At 43.2% G+C, this 20,696-nt stretch overlaps 1 protein-coding gene across 6 annotated transcripts in view; it reads left to right on the top strand.

The window, feature by feature from the left end:
• Positions 1-20,696, top strand: part of Ccdc91 (coiled-coil domain containing 91) — a 158,918-nt gene that overhangs the window by 91,148 nt on the left and 47,074 nt on the right. For all 6 annotated transcript variants that reach the window (XM_059256398.1, XM_059256399.1, XM_059256400.1 and 3 more), the window contains one exon: positions 1,582-1,758. In XM_059256398.1, coding sequence (XP_059112381.1) covers positions 1,582-1,758 — 177 coding nt within the window. The remainder of the gene's footprint in view (positions 1-1,581; positions 1,759-20,696) is intronic.

The raw sequence follows: 20,696 nt of genomic DNA on the forward strand, positions 1-20,696 counted from the left end.
ATCATTATCACTGACAGTAACACAATGCAGAACAATACTTCATTACAGAAAAATTCCACTTTTTTGTCACTTTTTTTACTTTCAGTATGATCATTCATATTCCTGTTAATTCATATTCTGTAAGATGATGGCATTGAACATAGATTATTATTTATTTTAAAATAGTTATGTTAGAACAGTGATACTTACCTCTAGTACTGGATGGATGAGAGAGAGAGAGAGAGAGAGAGAGAGAGAGAGAGAGAGAGAGAGGAGAGGAGAGAGAGAGAAACAGATATGCTTGTGATTTAGAAGTAGGTTCAGTAGCCATAGCAACTATTTGAATGGCATATGTAATCTCACTTTGTTGAGGGTGGTGGTCCCAGAACTATTATGATTTTTGTCATTTCCTTATGAAACCTACAGTTGGATAAAAAAATGCCTACTCATCAACAAGGCAAGGAGTAACTAATTAATTTATCATGGCTGTAAAATGTCCACATTAAAATGTTTTTAAATAATAAATTACCTTTAAAGTGAGCCTGAAGAAGTGGCTAGTCTTCTAAATTTGAGTCTGTAGCTAAGGAAGGTGTGTGGCGCTGTGTGGCTTAGGTGTGTCATTAATGGAAATGGGCATTAGCTTCTGGGAAATAGGATGCTAGACACAGGAGAGCATTGGTAGAGGGCATGTGCAGTGTAGCATAGGAGCCGAATAAATGGACAAACAGCTTAAAAGCCAAAGTAAACAAGTGCAGAAGTCTATGATGAATTGAACACACGTGAGGAGTAGCTGATGAGAGCCAAGTTCTGAACAGAGAGAGGATCCAGGAAGAACAAAAGGTCAAGCTGTTGGCTTGGATGGAGACAGAGGGAGACTGAGCAAAGGTAATAGTTTGGAAAGTCCCCATGTGCTTTCCAGGACTTAGGGAGGTTGGTTGTGAGAGTGGTGACCGTGCAAATGAGTACGACATTCACCTGGCAGGTAACAAGGAAGTGTGCAGACTTCTGAAGGAGCAACGCGGTGAATCCGTGTTTTCCAAATATCAGCAGTTTAGAAATCATGTGAATTACAGGAGTCTTTGAAAATACAGCAAAGAGTTATGTTGTAACAGACTGTGAAAGACACATTTCAGTTTACTGTAGTTTCTTCCTTATTGTAAATAACTTTTAAACAATAATATATTTTTATTTTATATGCGTTGGTGCTTTGCCTACATGTATGTCTGTGTGAGGATGCTGGATCCCCTGGAACTAGAGTTACAGATAGTTGTGAGCTGCCCTGTGGGTGTGGGTCTTGAACCCAGGTCCTCTGGAAGAACAGCTAGTGCCATTACCTGCTAAGCCATCTCTCCAGCCCCCATAAATAACTTTTAAGACCTACCTTTTGATGCCTACTGCTTTAAGCTAAGGCTTGATTTCTTTAAAGTGGAGAAATATCTGGAGGTGAGGGGGGAAATCTGTATCAAAATGATTGAATGCAGTGTGTCTTTATGTAACATACAGAAACGCAGCAATGTTGGGACTCTGTGTTAAGTTTAATGTCTGGGGTTTGAACTTATTGCTAACATTTCTGTTTTGGCCATTTTTTTGTTTTGTTTTAAGCTTGAGAAAGAAGCTATGAAAGATGTCATCACCAAAGCAGTGGAAGAAGAAAGGAAAAATCTGGAAAAAGTTCATGCTGAAGAACGGGAAATGTGGAAGGCAGAGCATGCAAGAGATCAAGAAAGGGTAGCAGAGGCTATCCAGGCCGCCGTCCAGGAGCAGCGAGTGATGAGTCAGGTAAGTCACCCAGAAGTGTGGCTCCTTGGTCCCCATCCCTCAGAGGACAAAGCACCTTGCTATTGCTACCTTACTTTTGGGAGGCAGGTATTTTATTTTTATCATAGTATTTCTATTTTGACCTTTTTTTTAATATTCAATAATTTTTTACCTTCCTAGTATTAAAAATCCTATAACATATTTTATGTTTTTCTTTTATTTAAGATAGATCAGAATCTATGTTTCTATTTTGTCACTCTAACTATTAAGCACCCCACATTCATTTCATTCATTCATTCTCTTTCTCCCCTTTCCTACCTTTCATGCATACACATGTGCATGCATGCAGGAGTATGTGCACATTCACACAGTAAACAATGTATTTGATTAGAAAAACAGTTTGATTCAAATAAATTATGTCTGACTTGTATACCTGTGTAATCTTTAGTTGGCAGCAATAACTAACATAACCTCACAAGTCTCCCCATGGTCTCCTGAGAGGAAATGTGCAGTGAACCAGCATGTCCTCCATACAGAGTAACTTTTGCCCATGATCTCCCGAAGCTTCATTTCCGTAGTCAAACTTGCATGTTCTGTTTTACCAGGAATTCAGGCTTTGTATGGACAGAGGTGCTTGAATAAAAGACAAATACATAAAAAGACCTATATTCTCTATAGGATGTCAGGTTTCTATATGGTATAGCACAACATACCATTTAAAATGTGTCGCCTCAAAATCTGGGCATGGCAGTGCCCACCTGTAATCCTAGCTCAGGAAATAGAGGCGGGAAGATCGGTGGTTGAAGACCAGCCTCAGCTGTGTAGCAAGTTTGCAGCCTGCTTGGGCTACATAAGACCAAAACACAAACAGCACAAAATGTGCCCCCTGTAAGTTGAGAATGTAATGGAGATTCTTAGCAATGTAAGCTTTTGCTCGAGCCTGTCTATCTGAATGTGAATTTCTCTGATTGCACACAGGGAACTGTGGGCAGGAAGTGGCCATAAGGGAAGCAATGTGAGTGTGCTGGCCTATCAGATGCATTCTGAGTAATTTCCACGTGTTGACTTCAGTTAGTCATACAATTGACATTCCATTGCTTAAAGCCTATACTCTTACTCAGGGCAAGTGGCAGAAACATGGCTTTTGTGAAAAGCTCTGTGAAGCTCACACCTCACCTGATTATTTAGGATAATCAAATAAGAGGCTACAATCAAACTTACTCTTTGCTGTATTAATAACTAAAGTGACTTCCTGTTTCTCCCCAGTGCCATTTAGATATGGTAGTAGAAAAGCATTTCGTTAGATACAGTAGTAGAAAAATAGTAACCCAGCCTTTTAAAAGATGATAGGAAGCTGACAAAGGTGTCATGTCAAGTGTTTGGTGGTCGTGTCAAGTGTTTGGTGGTCGTGTCAAGTGTTTGATGGTCTTGTCAAGTGTTTGGTGGTCGTGTCAAGTGTTTGGTGGTCGTGTCAAGTGTTTGGTGGTCGTGTCAAGTGTTTGGTGGTCGTGTCAAGTGTTTGGTGGTCGTGTCAAGTGTTTGGTGGTCGTGTCAAGTGTTTGGTGGTCTCAAGTGTTTGGTGGTCGTGTCAAGTGTTTGGTGGTCGTGTCAAGTGTTTGGTGGTCGTGTCAAGTGTTTGGTGGTCGTGTCAAGTGTTTGGTGGTCGTGTCAAGTGTTTGGTGGTCGTGTCAAGTGTTTGGTGGTCGTGTCAAGTGTTTGGTGGTCGTGTCAAGTGTTTGGTGGTCGTGTCAAGTGTTTGGTGGTCGTGTCAAGTGTTTGGTGGTCATGTCAAGTGTTTGGTGGTCGTGTCAAGTGTTCAGTGGTCCTGTCAAGTGTTTGGTAGTCCTGTGAAGTGTTTGGTGGTAAGTTGGCATGAAAAAACAAAGCTGCAGAGGTGTGAGGAGCTTACTGTGCACAGGTTAGTGCTTCAGAGGAGAGCAGAGCAGAGCAGTGCCCAGTTTAGCTGAAACTGTGCTGTCATCTAAGAACAAACAGGCTGGGAGAACATTGAAGCAGACACCAATCCAGAAATACCCAGTCCCTCCTAGGATTGATACATACAGTGATCATGTGACAGATTCTATGCTTTGAGTCTGTATTCCCTAGAAGGCCTAGGTAGTCTAAGAATTTATTAAAATTACACAAAACTGTACATATGTGCAGATTTTTCTGCAAAGACAAATTTTACTTTTATTAAATTCTCAAAAGAATTTTAATTAGGAAAGTTTTTTAAAATACTGCAATTGGCTTCCCATTGCCTTCTGCACTTTCTATGTAAAATATATCCCAAATTGATTAAATACTTAAATTGTAAATTTTATATATCTAAAAGGAATTAGGCAAATATTAACATTCTTTGAAAGGAAGACTAAGCAGGCCTGTTAGATTGATGGATTAAGTACCACCAAAATCAGCTTCATAAAAGTAGGAAAATATTAGTAAAAGTTATCCAAATTTTTCCAAATTCTTGTACCCATCCAAATATTTATTCAAGAAAAAAATGGTTAAATATTCCTAAGCTAGCTTCCTGAAGTTCTAACCAGCTCCTTACATTTCCATTTCCTTAGTGCAGCTTTGGACAGGGCATTAACTGTGAAAGCCAGTCTGTAGCCCCCCATGAGGTGCCAGGTTTGCAGCCCCACAGAAGCTGCATGCCTAGAGGATTGTTATGTGACCAGCTCTGCAGCTTCCTGGAAAACCTGCTCTTTGTTTTTATTGTTCAGTGTAGTAAGTACTTTTACTGTTTCAATACAGTCTTTCTAATAATTCTTTGAGAATTTCATTTGTGAATACAGTGTATTTTGATCATATTCCCGTTCTTCTTCCCAACTCCTACCAGATCCATCCTGCCTCATAGAAAAGCCCTATGTCTAGGAAGTTTGTCAGTGACAGGGATGGTGATGATTATCGTCTCAGCTACAGAAATACCTGTTGGGGTAAAGCAGAGGCTAGAAAACACTAAAGAGGAAAAATCTAGAGGAAAAACTCATTTTCCATAAATGGCTTTGAAAAGCTCTGGCTAAGGTCACACACATCCTGAGAAAGGCCTGTGACCCACTGACCTCTGGCTAAGGTCATACATGTCCTGAGAAGGGCCTGTGACCCACTGACCTCTGGCTAAGGTCATACATACCCTGAGAAGAGCCTGTGACCTGCTGGCCTCTGGCTTAGGTCACACACACCCTGAGAAGGGCCTGTGACCCTCTGGCCTCTGGCTAAGGTCACACACACCCTGAGAAGGGCCTGTGACCCTCTGGCCTCTGGCTAAGGTCACACACACCCTGAGAAGGGCCTGTGACCCTCTGGCCTCTGGCTAAGGTCACACACACCTGAGAAGGGCCTGTGACCCTCTGGCCTCTGGCTAAGGTCACACACACCCTGAGAAGGGCCTGTGACCCGCTGACCTCTGGCTGAGATTCAGAAAGCAGAGAGTAGAGACTAGGTAGGATGTAGAGCTGTAATTACTGTGTCCAGGTTGCTATAGCAAGGAAACCTTCTGGAAAAAGGTGGAAAGCTCAGTGATTCGAAATAATAAGGAAATCTATGCCTCCACCTTTTAATAGATCACTAATGTAAAGCACAAATAAGAAACTTCAGTAAAACATATGACGAAGACTGCAGGCTTTGCAGAATTAATCCCCAAAAGTTACTACGTGAGACAGCCTCAAACAAACAAACAATGTATTTTAGCAGTCACACGGTGGGAAATAAATATAGAAGAAGAGAAAAGATCTGTTTCTGAGTCACTGCTTTGTATTATTTTAAATGTGCATTGTTTAGAAACTAAAAACTATTCAAAGAAACAGGAAAATAAAATCCACAGATAGGTAGAGAATCAGTCAGAAATACCTAATAATGGCTTAAAAGACTAAGACTTTATTCTGCATCATGAAGAACTCAGTTTTTGACGGCATTCATAAGCCATTGTCTTCTGTATCACGAGTGCCTGGGCTCCTTGAGAACCTCAGGTCTTCCGAAGGCTGCTCATGAACTTTTAGAATGGCACCTTCTTTTCTCCCTACCCAGAGCAGGTGTACCTGCTGCATATGACTCTTCCTGCTGCTCCCAGGAGTGCTGGTGCCCAGATTGCCAGGAGCCATCCCTGGCAGTGGACAGGTCCCAGCAGAGGATGTAAGGAGTCAGCAGGGGAAGGAAGTGAGCCAGGCCATGGTAGTCAGGAGAATCTTGCGGCCTGACTGACTAGCAGCCAGAATGCTTCTTTATTTATACAAAATTTAGTAAGCAGGGATACATCCATTATGTTCCAAAACACAGATCATATCATTTTTGTTTTTGGACATGTGTTCCACTTCCTCTTGCTCATCTTTTAGTCATTAATAATCTGTGACAGAACAGAGTTATCATTTCCAATCATTTTCCCTCAAGTACTGATATTATTAATAAACAGAGCTATCATTCTTACTCAGTAACCCCATAACTCAGTTTTAAGACTCTAGAAGCATATGAAAGTCTGTTCACAGACTCATAGCTTTGGTTGCTTCAAGGACACCAGACCAAAACAAAAATCTTCAAGCTGCCCTGGGCATTTTGCCATGTCCCAAGCAGTGTATTATTAACTCTTAGTGGTCAAAGTGCCCTGGAAAATCCTCAGGCTAAGGCTGCTGCAGTTATTATTCAAATTCTGGCATAATACAATCATGTTCACATTTATATCATATTGTCTATATGTCTAATCCTAGCATTTTGTTGTTCCTTGGTCATATGACATTATAGTGGCTCTGCATGAGCTAACTTCTAAGAGAGGGAGGTCCTGACATCTCATACTTTTACCATCTTTCCACTCCATACTTTGCTCATCAATATGTCTCTATGTAGGGCAGAGGTATATGACACGTAATTATCTGAGTGTATAGTGGGAAGAGGCTTGGAATCTGAACTGTGGCCAACTCCTCTAGCCCACCAAATCTTGTTGACCTTTTTAAGTTTACTTTGTTTTGAATATCTTGTTCCTGTGTAAGGACAGAGACAGATGTTTCAAGAATGTCTCTTAGCCTCATGAAGAGACCTCTGGCTTCTTTATGTGTCACAACCTCCAAGGCATAAAAGGAAGACCTTCAAGTAGATAAGGATATCTCCCTAAAAGCAGGGGAAATAGTATGTTCAGGCTTTCCTGGGGAAGCTTTGAAGCCGTACTCCTGGGAGAAGGCATAAATAATTCATAAGGAATTTTCCATCAACCCAACATCCCCAAATTGTACAAATATTAAAAGTGCCCCAAGTATGCAACAGGTGGAGATGAAAACCAAAAGTGGCATGGCAGCCATCATGTGGCTCAGCTCTGCTGGATCTTTGTCAAGCAGCTGTGCTGGCCTTATGACTTCTGCCATTCCATTCAGATATGGCTGTGCCACCAGATTATTGCATGAATCTTAAAGAGTCTTATTAATAATAAAAACAAACATGGTGTCAGTTATTGGGGTGAACGCTGGAAGATCAGAGAAGCAGAACAAGCCACAGCTACCTCACCTTGTCAATTCCTCAGCTGATCCTGTTTCCTCAGACTGGATGCTTCTGTGTCCTCATCCAAATGGATCTCAGCTGAACTGCTGCTTAAAAGCCTAAAAGTTTAACCAGCCTAGTTCCTGGTTTTCATGCCTTATATACCTTTCTGCTTTCTGCCATCACTTCCTGGGATTAAAGGCTCATTTTTTGGGATTAAAGGCGTGTGTCACCATGCCTGGCTGTTTCCAATGTGGCTTTAAACTCACAAAGATCCCGGTGAATCTCTGCCTCCCAAGTGATAGGATTAAAGGCATGTGTGCCACCATTTTCTGGCCTCTATATTTAGTGGCTGTTCTGTTCTCTGTCCCCAGATAAGTTTATTAGGGTACACAATATTTTGGGGAACACAATACCACCACACCAGATCATGTGTCTTCCATAGTTACTTTCTCTCACAACCTGAGTTTGATTGAGTCATGTGTTTAAAAATTGTCTGACCTTATTTATTTGAGAGCTTTGTATATGATCTCTGCCCACCCCCATGTGTCCTAGGAGGTCCAAATGTCTAGCTCACCAAATGTGTTCCAGAAAATGTCCTGTCCTAAGACAAGTCAGGAACAGAAGTCTCTTACAATTAACTCTACACTAGTGGACATCTGATCACACATTCCAGCATAGTCTTAAAGAGTACCATTGGCTTTTTTTGATGGCATCAGATATCACGTAGAGGTTTCATGTGGAAATGTCACTGTGTCTTCTACAGCAGCCAGTTATTAGCACAGAAATGCCCTGAACGTTTCTCAGTGTCCCTGAGCTTCTGTTGTCCATAGCTGGACCTGTCATCAGTTCTGCCTTAGTTCCTGCTGATGTCTCCTCCTGTGAGTCACCAGGCTTTACACATTAGTCACTGAATTCTCTTAGTCTTTTTATGTGCATCTGTGTAGGCCTCGGATGCCCAGGTCATATGATAGGCTTAGAGGTGCTGTTGAGGCTCATCATGCAGGTTGTCCTGTGACTGCCGACCTCACTCCCATCAGCACTGCACACAGTTCCTGTTTCTCGACCCTTGACCTGTCTTCCTACAGTGCCCATCCTGGCAGGGTGAGGTGGGTTCTCCTTGAAGTCACCTTTCATGGATCAGGTTCCATGTTTATTTTTAATATTTTGAGTTTGTTTGTACATTAGAAAAACCAGCTAGCTTCTCCATTCTTCCTCAGTCGTCAGCCTGATCAGAGGTAAGCACAGCCTCTGAGAAGCTATGTGTATCCTGTCAGCTCTGTCTGTCTGTCTGTCTGTCTTTCTGGCATGTGCTGTCTCACTTCATTCCCCTGCCCCCGACCCCCAGTAGAGTAGAGGCTCGCCTCCCTGATAGCCCTGCAAAGGCAAAGCCTAGCTACAGCTCTTCTCCCATGAAGGAACCATGAAGTTCTCTTCCAGGCAGAGCTGGGACTGCTCTTGTGCTGATGTAATGCCATCCGCCATCTTCGTTCTTACCTGCCTCTTCGGGCCTCAGGAACAGCCTTTGTCATGCCTTGTCATTGCTGACAGGTGAGACAGTGCCATGAGCACTCCCAGGAAGACTGGTGGGGTGCGGGCAGTCCACCACCTTCCCCTCGGCAGATTTGTTAAGCAAAGGGGCTCCCTGTCACCATGTCCTGGTAGCTTTGATGTGGTTGACTCCATGCTCACCCAGGGAAAATGAACTTCTCAGTGTGTGTGGCTTCTCATGGGAGCTGTTTGTGCCTGTGTTGCTGTTGGTTCTGAGTGTTCATGGGACGAGATCAAGGCTTCCTTTTCCACTCTTGCTGGCATCATATGATGTGATTATATCTTGATTTTTTTTCTAAAACTCTCAATATAAAGGGAAAAGTAAATTAATGAATCTAATAGGTAAAATAAGAGAAATAAAATTATAGGTGTAAAATACCAGCTTAAATAGACATTTAGAAATGACACACAGTGCCTGCCACTGAAGAATAGACTTTCTGGAAGCTCCTTCCTGTGACCTCCTTGTATTCAACCCAGAGTTTTATTGTTTTTTTAGAGACACAGTCTCATACACAGAGCTGGAATCACACTCACTAAATAGCTGAGGATGTCCCCAACTCCTGATCCTCTTGCCCCTACCTCCTGAGTGCCAGGATTCCAGGCACATCTGCCACAACTGGCCTTATCCCAAATTTTAAAATAAATTTGTAGGTGTCACTTTATGAATTAGTTGCATTCCCCAGGGAAAACTAGTTGAAAAAAATCAATGAGTTATTATAAACTGCTCTGAAAATTTTCCCACAGGTTAAATTAATTTTTCTAAGTGAGTTATGTGGCTAAGTCAGAAATATAACTTATAAATAGACTTCCCCTTGGCTTATTAGTGATAGGAATCTGAAATCGTGTCCCTGCTTTCTGTTCCTACCCTGGAGCACTGTAGCTGTGAGTTTTAGATGTATAACTAATGTCCTTGTTACCCTTTGGAAAGCCCCTCAGATAGGACGTGTTACAGAAGTTGACAGGACATGATTGTATCGTAAACAAGGAGAACAGTGATGGTCTTCATGTTCTGGGGTCATTCGGGCAGCTTTATTCTCCATGACTTTATAGACTATTCTAGACAAAGAAGCTGCTTTAAGGATTGGGGGAGGAATAGATGATAGGCTTCCTGTGGGGAGTAGAAGTCTTAAGAGGAGCTGCTAGTGGTTGTCCTGACATCAGCAATGACCATCCCAGCGTTGGTTCATCACTTCCAGTGAGTGGCATGCACTTTTCCAGTTAGTTGCTAATGTGTCTGAGTTGACTTTTTACTTTTTCACTACATTCATCCTAATCAGCTACGTTATGAGGCAGGTGCTGTTATCACCCCCAGTGTGTGCGCTTCTTATGGAGGTTCATGTTTGAGCATCTGGAAGCTGGAGGTCAGGTCGGTCCCCCCCACCCACCCCACCCCCTTCAAGGTGGACTGTTTCCTGTTCCTGGGCTTTCTGGTTAGGCCTAGAATGACTGTCCAGGGAGCCTCAGAGGTGTCCTATCTCTGCTTGTTTCCTGCATGCTGGGATTACAAGCATATGTTACTATGCTTAGATTTTTATCTGGGTTCTTGCAGGTTGAACCTCAGTAAATCTAGGTCCTCAGGCTTGCATAGCAAGCATTTTAATGACTGAGCCATCTCCCCAGCCCCACCTGCCTATACCACCGTGAAGATACAGGGGTTCTATAGCACATCACAATGGGCATCTGACCTTGTCAGGTCCAGGCTGCCTATCTCTAGAGGCATTGAAGTTTGCCACAAGTTGTCCCCACCCCCAACCTCCATTTCTCCACCCCAAGCTTCTCATCTTTAGTATGAAGTACAGATTTGTCTTGGATAGGAATAGATAATTATATAAGAAAGCCCTTAGATGGCATTATTCTCCTGCTATTCATTTACTCTGTAATTTTTGCTGAGCACTGACCCCATGTTGTCAGTTCTAGAGAAGGTTTTGCTACACAGAGCTGGCCCTTGTGAAGTATATAAGGTCAATTGAGAAGGAGCCATAGTAAACAAGGTAAGTTTATGTAGTATTGTGGGCTATGATAGAGAAAAAAAAGTATCACAACTATGTGTTTGACAGAGTCACTGGTGGGGAATTCCTTAGCTATAGGAAGGAAGTGAGAACTGGAGAATTAATATGCAGGTTATATGGTACCACTCACATGAATTCTTAAGGAGAGAGAATGTTGTGGTAGAAGTTACACAGTAGTTACCAGGGCCTTGGGAACTTCTGTCTGGTGTCTGGTGATAATATGAATTGTGATAAACTGAATTGTGGTGGTGGTTTCATTTGGCCAGACCTATCAATCCTCAGAGCCATTTCTTAGTAAAGTGTGGTTTTTAAGAACAAATTCCTATTATATTAAAGTTTTGAAAAAGGCTCAAGTTTTGTTGAGATTAAAAATCTGTTTTGTATTAAATATCTGATGCCTGATGATAATCTGTAGATAAGCCTGGAGAAGAGATTGGGCCTATTACATCCTGCTACAGAGACACCTGCATACCCTTATTGACTGTAATGATCACAAGGAAGTGGAATTAACAAATGATGGGTAATGGAAATGTATATAAATACGGTGGACTTTTACTCAGCTGTACAGATGAAATTTGTAGGTAAACAGATGGATCTGGGAAGTAATATATTAAATGAGGAAACTCAAACTCAGAAATACAACCAAACCCCAAACAAACAAGCTCTTACATTCTCCCTCATGTCTGGATCCTCGCTCAATAATGTTTGGTTGTATGTATATGAACAGGAGAAAATGTGGATAAAACCTAAAAAGTAGAGGCTAAATGAGGGTGAAAAGATGCTGAGGGGCTAGGGGAAGGGCAGAAAGGACATAGCGGAGCGTGAAAGCAGAGACAGCCGGGGCAGGGGAAGGACGGACAGAAACTAAAACAGGTTCTGCTCGGAAGTGGTGAGGTGGCACCTTTGAGATGTTAGGTATTTGTGACTCTGGTTTATACTTTGTGTGATAATTTTAAAATTCTTGAAAAAACCTGATCTGAAGTTGGGTGCCTCGTCTGGGTTAGTGTTTGGAACAGATAAGACATGGGTGCTGTTTAAAGCATGGGACAGGGCTCTTACTTTTTTTTATGGAGTGTGGCCATCTTCTAACTATAGATGGCACAGTTTGCTTCAGATTGACTGTTTAGTGGAAGTGATTCTGCACATATGCTTGTACTTCGTGAGGGATAGTGACAGTCGCCCCTGTTTGGGGGCAGAGCTTCCATCCTGTTGGATGCTGAGTTTCCTGTGTGCACAGCTGAGTGACAGAGGACAGCACTCCTGCCAACTCTTGTAGCAGTACCAGGCGTGTGTGGGTCCCCGGAGGCTGGCCCCAGATTTTGTGTAGCCCAGCCATTCAGAGAGACGGGAGACTTGAATGAACCACGTTAATGGAAATGAACATCTTTTCTTGGCTTTTGAGTCCAGACAGAAGGGTAGACATTGGGAGAATAAGCCTCAAGTAAGCAAGCCTGAGTGCTAGGCCACCTCTGAGAAAGGAAGTGCAAGAAGCCTGCCTGCAGAGTTTGCCTGTAGAGCTCTCCATGCTCACCTGGCATCACCTGAGGAGGCAGGAGCACACAGGCAGGAAACACACCCGCCGTTCCGCAGACCTCACTTGAGGGCTGTTTCACTTTGGCCTTCATCCTAAGTTAAGACACATTCTATTACAGAGTGCACCTTTTAGAGATGTTAAAAGGAAGATTTGTAACCCAGGCTTATTTCCACATAAGTTAAGATCCTTGCTGAAGGAAGGGAAATGCGTTTGTAACAGACCCCAGGCACCAACGACAGAGTTCGTTTACTTCACTGTTGCAGCACAGTGCTTGTGAGGAACCCCATCTGATGCTGCAGCCTCTGCGTGGCTTACAACCAAGCACAGCCTCTGTAATTTGGGGGCTGTGTTTTCTTAGAAGCCACAGATCCTCAGATATTATAATCAGGGCTTAAATTTTCTCAAAGAGATTGAGCATTGCCCCCTAACCCTTCTTAAGGAAGTGACAGTTCTGTCCAGGCTTCCCAAGCGAGATACTTTCCCAACCCCAAACCCATGCTGTACCGATATCTTGGGTTTGGATTTGTTCGCTTTGCAGTTTTTACTGAATTATTTGATGGGTACCTATTTGTAATGGACAAAGTTCAGTGACCTTTGCTGTGGATACAGCTCTGTATGCTGTGAATGTGCTGCTCTGGTTTGGTTGATAAATAAAATACTGATTGGCCAGGAGCCAGGCAGGAAATATAGTATAGGCGGGATAAACAGAGAAGAGAATTCTGGAAAGAGGAAGGCTGAGGCAGGAGTCGGCAGCCAGACACAAAGGAGGCGAGATGTAAAAGTACTGGTAAGGCACAAGCCATGTGGCAACTTGTAGATTAATAGAAATGGGTTAATTTAAGATATAAGAACTGGATAGCAAGAAGCCTGCCACGGCCAGTTTATAAGTAATATAAGTCTCTGTGTGTTTACTTGGGTCTGAATGGCTGCGGGGCTGGAGATATCTCCAGCTTCAGACATTCTTAATTATTAAGAATGTAGAATCCAGAAGAAAAGATTAGCTAGGAGCCCAGCTTGTCTTCTCTGCCCCAGCCTTTCCCCTCCTGTATGACTGCTACCCACTTCATTCAAAGAGAAAACCATATTCTCCTTATGCATCCAGAGGGTTAGGATTTGTCCCAGATTGCCCCTGTCATCCCCATTTCCATGCCTCTTTAATCATCAGAACCTTCCTATTGTGCCGGAAAAGTAGTTCATTGAAAATGAAAGTGCTTAGCTTGGTATGGGGGTGCCCTCCTGTAGTCCTATAGCCTGGTATGGGGGTGCCCTCCTGTAGTCCTATAGCCTGGTATGGGGGTGCCTTCCTGTAGTCCTATAGCCTGGTATGGGGATGCCCTCCTGTAGTCCTATAGCCTGGTATGGGGGTGCCCTCCTGTAGTCCTATAGCCTGGTATGGGGGTGCCCTCCTGTAGTCCTGTAGCCTGGTATGGGGGTGCCCTCCTGTAGTCCTATAGCCTGGTATGGGGGTGCCTCCTGTAGTCCTGTAGCCTGGTATGGGGGTGCCCTCCTGTAGTCCTATAGCCTGGTATGGGGGTGCCTCCTGTAGTCCTATAGCCTGGTATGGGGGTGCCCTCCTGTAGTCCTGTAGCCTGGTATGGGGGTGCCCTCCTGTAGTCCTATAGCCTGGTATGGGGGTGCCCTCCTGTAGTCCTGTAGCCTGGTATGGGGGTGCCCTCCTGTAGTCCTATAGCCTGGTATGGGGGTGCCCTCCTGTAGTCCTATAGCCTGGTATGGGGATGCCCTCCTGTAGTCCTATAGCCTGGTATGGGGGTGCCCTCCTGTAGTCCTGTAGCCTGGTATGGGGGTGCCCTCCTGTAGTCCTATAGCCTGGTATGGGGATGCCCTCCTGTAGTCCTGTAGCCTGGTATGGGGGTGCCCTCCTGTAGTCCTATAGCCTGGTATGGGGGTGCCCTCTTGTAGTCCTGTAGCCTGGTATGGGGGTGCCCTCCTGTAGTCCTATAGCCTGGTATGGGGGTGCCCTCCTGTAGTCCTATAGCCTGGTATGGGGGTGCCCTCCTGTAGCAGCACTTGAGAGGTGGAAGCATGAGGTCAGGAGTTTAAAATCATCCTCTGGGCACATGGTTCTCAATCTGTGGGTCACGACCTCCATCACAGGGGTTGCATATTGGATATTTACATTACAATTCATAACAATAGCAAAATTATAATTATGAAGTAGCAATGAAAACACTTTTATCATTAGGGGTCACTACAACATGAGGAACTGTACTTAAAGGTCACAGCTTTAGGAAGGTTGAGAACCAGTGCTCTAGTACATGACACACTCAAAAAACAAAAACAAAATAAACAATAAATAAAATAGTAACAATAGAATATTATCTTCATATATATATATATATATATATATATAAAGATATATTTATATATACATATATCATCATATATATAGTTCCCTCTAGCCTAGTATTGTTTTTAAATTTTTTTTATTTTATTTTGTGTGTATGAGTGTTTTGTTTTTATGTATGTTCACCACATGCCTGCCTTTTGCCTATGGTAGTTAGAAGAGGGTATTGGATCCCCTGGAACTGGAGTAACAGATGGTTGTGAGCTGCCATGTGGGTGTTGGGAATCAAACCAGGGGATTAAGCAAGTGTTCTCCAAGGCCAGCTGCTGATGGAGATGTGGACCACAAGGGCTATGTTCTCTGGGCTCCAGGTGGCAACAGGAGACCTTGGGAACTGGACTAGAGGTCATCATGTTGTGTGTTAGCTGCATTTTACCAATGTCCTGAAATTTTGAATGAGGCCAAATTGAAAAGTAATAACTAATGATAAGAGCTAAGTATTCTTGGTAATACTCATGAGATAGCCTTGAATATGACACACCCAAACAGGAGAGTGTTCACAAATGCTTTCTGGAAATGGCTGGATATTTAACATGCAGGAAGAGGGCTTCCTGGCTCATGTGGTGGTGGCTGAACTGGTGGAGGATGGACAGACAAACACTGAAGAAAACAAACCTTGAAAAGAACAAACCTGGCGACTGGGATGAGGATGGAGTCCTGTAACTTTAAGAGCTGCGTTTTGGCTGGGAGTTGGGGTGTGGCATTTAAGTGCAGTCTTCCTGCCCCAGCTTACTTCTGAAGCAGAAAAGGGACATTAGTGAAAAAATGGGTGAAGTGAGGTGAAAGTTGATGATCATCTAAGGGTACTGTGCTTTGCATCTGTAGGAACTGTTGTCTCTGTGTGTGTCACACAGAGGCATTTCTGTGTGTCTGAAATTGTTAAAAACTGTAGCAGTAACGCAGCCCCAGTGGGAAGAGCATGTAGGAGATTCAGTGATATTTTCCCCTTTCTAAAACCCAATTCAATGTAGGATGCCTGAGAGACTTTCCAGCTTGTGGCTCAGGGGGAACTACGTAGAGGGAAGGTTTGGACTGTAAGGAAGAAAGCAAGGTCTTGAATCAAGAGCAGGAGCCCCTTTGAAATATAGCTGTTCCCCTGAAGTGGAGTGGGTCAGCAGAGGCAAGCACTCGGTGCTGAGTATTGAGAACCTCACCTCCCCATCCACCCCCATCTCAGTTCTCAGATGCTGAGGGCTATGGGAACTGGAAAATGTTGTTTTTCTGAGGAATCTGGACAGCCCGAGATGAAAGACCTAAGTACATTGTTATAGGAAATGGCCCCAGGGAAGCAAGCAGCCAGATGGCTCTGTTCTCAAGACCTGGGCCACAGGCTGCAACTGCAAACTCTGGGTTGTCATCCTGTGAGAGTGTATGACTCTTTAAACAAGAGAGTCAAGTCTGAAGAGACGGCTGCTTGTGAGCACAGAGAGTAAAGGAAAGATTTGGGGGATAAGAAGTTATTAAAAGCTATCCTTGATTCCTCAGAGATAGAGGCGTGCACACCAGACAAAGAAGACTCTGTGTTTCCTTTTAAGTTTTTTTTTTTTAATTTATTTTATTTGTATGGGTGTTGTGCCTGAATGCATGTCTGTGCACAAGTATGTCTAGTACCCACAGAGGCCAAAAGAGAGTGTTGGAACCCTGGAGCTGGAGTTACAGTTTTTATAGACATGCCATGTCTATGCTGACAATTGAACTTGAGTCCTCTGGAAGAGCAGCCAGTGTTCTTAACTGCTGAGCCATCTCTCCAGTCCAGGAGGCTGTACTTTTAAAGCAAGAGAATAAGAACATATATTAAAAATAATCAAACTCAAAAGTCAAAAGTTGAAGTTGTAAGTGATTTCCAGAGAGGAGTCTAAATATACAGATGTAGCCCATCTGGTCCCTCACCTGCCACCATCAGCAAATGCACAAGCCTTCATTCAGAACCATGGCCTGAGGTCCTCCTTGTCCTTGAGACACCTTCGCTGGATAAGTGTAGCTGCCTTCCCTCATCAAACAGGCTTCTGTTTACAGCAAATGGAGACCATCACAGGATACCATAACTGGACCAGTGCCGAGATCAGCAGATTGTGGGAACCCAGCCCCAGTGGATACATGTGTAGCACAGCATCTTCATTTGTGGCTCAGACAACATTGTGGAAGAGGGGGCGGAGAGATTGTAAAAGCCAGAATTCCAGGAATCCTGATGAGAAACCATCTATCCTAGAAATGGCTGCATAAACAAGACCAGGACAATGGCAATAGTAATAGATGTGCTGAAATGGAAAGTGGGAAAACCTCCTGAGTCCCACCCCTGGACAAAGAACTATAGGCAACTAATGGCTGCTGGTGGAAGGAGAATTAGCCCCTCTCAGGGATGAGCCTTCTTAGGGGGTGTACAGTGCGGAGTGGTCAGTCCTGTAAATGGAAGCTTATCTCTGTCCTGCCTTGTCCCACAGCTGCTTCCCAAATTATCAGAGGCTTATATTAATTATAAATGTTTGGCCATTAACTCAGGCATTGCTAAATTCTTACACTTAACCCATAATTCTTACCTATGTTTAGCCACATGGCACATAGCCTGTTACCTCGTTTTCTACATGTCCTGCTTGCTCGTCATCTCCTGACTCTGCCTTTCTTCATCTCTGTCCTCAGTTTGATTGTACCCCCTAACCTTCCTTATTTTGCCTTGCCATTGGCCAAAACGGCTTTATTATCAACCAATGAGAACAACACATATTCACAGCATACAGAAGGGCATATGTCAGCACAGCCCTGAAAACATACCACACAACAACAAAAAGAGACTCAGCAGATTGTATTTATATATATAAATATAATATATATATATATATATTTACATGTAAGATACATATATGTAATAATAATAAAGAAAAAGAAGCTATCAGTTTGGGAGTATTGGGAGAATATTTGTAAGGAGGGATCTTGGAAGGTGCTAGAGGGTAAAAGGGGATGGAGGAAGTGATATACTTTAATTTTAAAAATGTGTAAGATTTAAAAATGGGAATGATCATGTGATAATTTAAAAAGCTAAAGTAAATCCATGCTGATTTAGAACCAGCACCAGGCAGTCCATCAGAAGGCCTGCAGCTTTATGGAACTTAGATCAAGCAAAACTGGGAAGTTGTAACTCTTTACTAATCCTTCATCACTTATTAAATCTAGAGTTAGAAGGTGTAGCTTTCTAGATTATGGAGACTCATGTCTGATCTGCTTATAACCAGGTTCATAATGAAACTTAAGAAATGAAGCAAATACATTCTTTTAGATTCCGGACAGTATGTCCCTCCTGTGTCCCACAAGCCTCACTACCCCAGGATAGCTAGGAATTGGGCCTAATACAAAATTGTAAATTTACTTAAGAAGTTGGATTTTTTTTGCAATTTTTAAAAAACTCAAATGTATGTTTCTTAGAGTGAACTCTGTATTACAAGGTGTTGCAATGTCAAAAGGTACAATACTCCAGAGGGAAAACTAAACCAGTGTACCAGTGATGAGGAATCAGCCTGGGATCATATTCTCAAAGTTTTTAAAACTGCAGAAATTTCCATCCTAGAAACCCAGATCACCAGCTATATGATGAGGTAAAATAAAAACATTTTCAGACAAAGCAGATGCCCAGGCAAAAAACCTCCTAGAAGAGATGGTCTGCCAAAGGAAGGATCAGCCAACAAAAAACAGTGTGTAGGTCTAGAATCTAGAGATTCCGATGAAAAGAGATGCAGAGGGTCCCAGGAATGCGGCTGACATGATCCCAGGGGGTTAACAGCGTCTAGAAAATCCACAAGTCCCTGGTGCCTTTGACTTTGCTGAGAAGGCCATAGACAAATGGAAGAGAACTTGGGTGCATGGCTACAGTAGCTGCATCATCCCTGAGCCTCTCCTAGGAGTCCTCCATGTTTTCAAAGTACTCTTTGTTTGCAAAGTAGTACATCTGGCTTTCCTAAAATAAATTTTAAGCATCTTCCTGTCTAGAGGATGGGAGATCATCAAAAGAGAGTGGCCCCCATCTTTGAGGCCCTTCTTTCTAGGCCACTGTAGTTATAGACAGTCATGTTCAATGGAGCAGCTAATGACAAATACGGAGAGTCAGATACAGAGAGAGCACAGATCCAAAGACCAGCAGAGCTGAGCCAGCCCAGCTCCCCAACATGGAGAACCATGGCCGAAACAGGTACTGGCAAACGCTTTCCCATAACAAGCCAGAGAGTAAATCCTTCAGGGTTTCAACCAAGTGGAGGTTCTCATATAATGAAGGGATGTTTATCACGTAGTCGATGAAAATCAATATAGTAAAAGAAGTTAATTTTTTAGCGTAGACTCACTAATACAAAGAATAAGATTTTTTTTCTGAGGACAGCATTTTGCTTACTTAGAATTCAGGGTCCCCATCGTCTGAGTCACCAGTGCTCCCATCCTGCCTCCTGTGTCAGTAAGCTTCTGAGTTGATGGGGTATGTTGGTTTCCTGGTGGCTTGCCCAGGACCTCCTGTGTTCTCTTCATCTCCTTTTGTCATTCATTACAGTGCAGACTAATTACTTCAAATTCACGATGGCCTGAAAGGCTGTTGCACAGCACATGGATTTTGAGATACAAAGTTTTCTTTTTACTCCATCGGGGTCTAGGTTCTGGATTCTAGAAAACTCTTCTGAACCATAGTTTGAGCTTTAAGTTTGTGTGGAAATGGAAGTGTATTGACACAGAGGAAAGCATACAGAGTACCCATGACTCTTCACAGTTTGCACACTGCTGACTGTAGCTGGGCAGATGAGACACTGATGATAGTTCTACTTTGACTCACTTTGTTCAGTGATAGGCAAAGTGAACTGAGACAGTGTACATGCCCAAAAGTGCTCTACCATTGGGCTACACCACAGCTCTTTTTCTCATTTTAAGGCAAGGTTTCACCATGTTTTTCAGACTGGCCTTGAATTTGCTTTGTAGCCCATGCTAGCCTTGAACTTAGTTCCCCCTGTTTGAGACATTCAAGTATCTGTTACTTTCATTTTTAATAGAAACATAATAACTCCACATATAATTATAGTGGGCTCTAATGTCTCAGCACATGTATATATTGTGTGTTAAATCAAGGTATTTGACATATTCCTCACATTTTTACATTTGTTGTTTTTTGTTTTGAAAGATCCACTATAATATTTTGTTTGTAGTTATCCCACTGTGCCATAGGACACCAGAACTCTGTCCTCCTTGAAAATAGCTTTGTATGCATTGACCAGTCTCTTTCCATACCCACCACTTGTGTGTGTGTGTGTGTGTGTATGTGTGTGTGTGTATACATGCGCAGGTACAATGTAACTGATCCCAGAAATTATGAAAAGAAGAAGTCACTCCCGGGCAGTGCCACTTCCGGCCTGTGGCAGGACAGCAGGAATTATGTAAAAGCAAAGATCACATGGTGAGACAGGAAGTGAGGAATTCAGAGATGAACTTGCAGGAACTAACAGCCCACTAGAACAAGACTAGTTAGTCCCTTCTAGAATTCCCTAATGATGTAGGTACCTCCATGAGGCCCCATCCCTTAATGCTACAGCATTGGCTAATCCTCCCCTACACAAACATTGTCAGTTCCAAACCTTGCACACCCAGCTTCAGTTAGCACTTATTACACCAAATCACGCCACCTACCATACTGAAACATCTTGTTTCCATGTATTAAGAGAGTGAAAATCTAACTTCAGGCAGATCTGTTGTCTGCCTTGCTTGCTTGGCTGGGTGTGGACACAGGCTGGCCCTCGTCCATAGTGGAGGGAATGAAAATTCACGCATGCTTTTCCTTTCTCTGTGGATAGTTAAGAGTGAGTTTGAAGAGTGTTGTGGGGACGATCGGGCAGATGCTGACTTTGGGGAGAGGCTGAGATAACTGTGGGGAGTTGACCAAGCCTGTGTTTGCCAACCCACATGGCAGGAATGGAAGCCAGTGCACTGGGTTCCTGGGAGCCCTGGGCCAGGTCACAAGTGTGGCTTGAGCTTTTAGGATCTTTGATGTCTGCCTGGCTTTTCCCCTTCCTCTCCTGCC

The sequence above is a fragment of the Peromyscus eremicus genome, chromosome 3 (genome assembly GCF_949786415.1).
Source record: "Peromyscus eremicus chromosome 3, PerEre_H2_v1, whole genome shotgun sequence".
Taxonomy (NCBI): Eukaryota; Metazoa; Chordata; class Mammalia; order Rodentia; family Cricetidae; genus Peromyscus; species Peromyscus eremicus.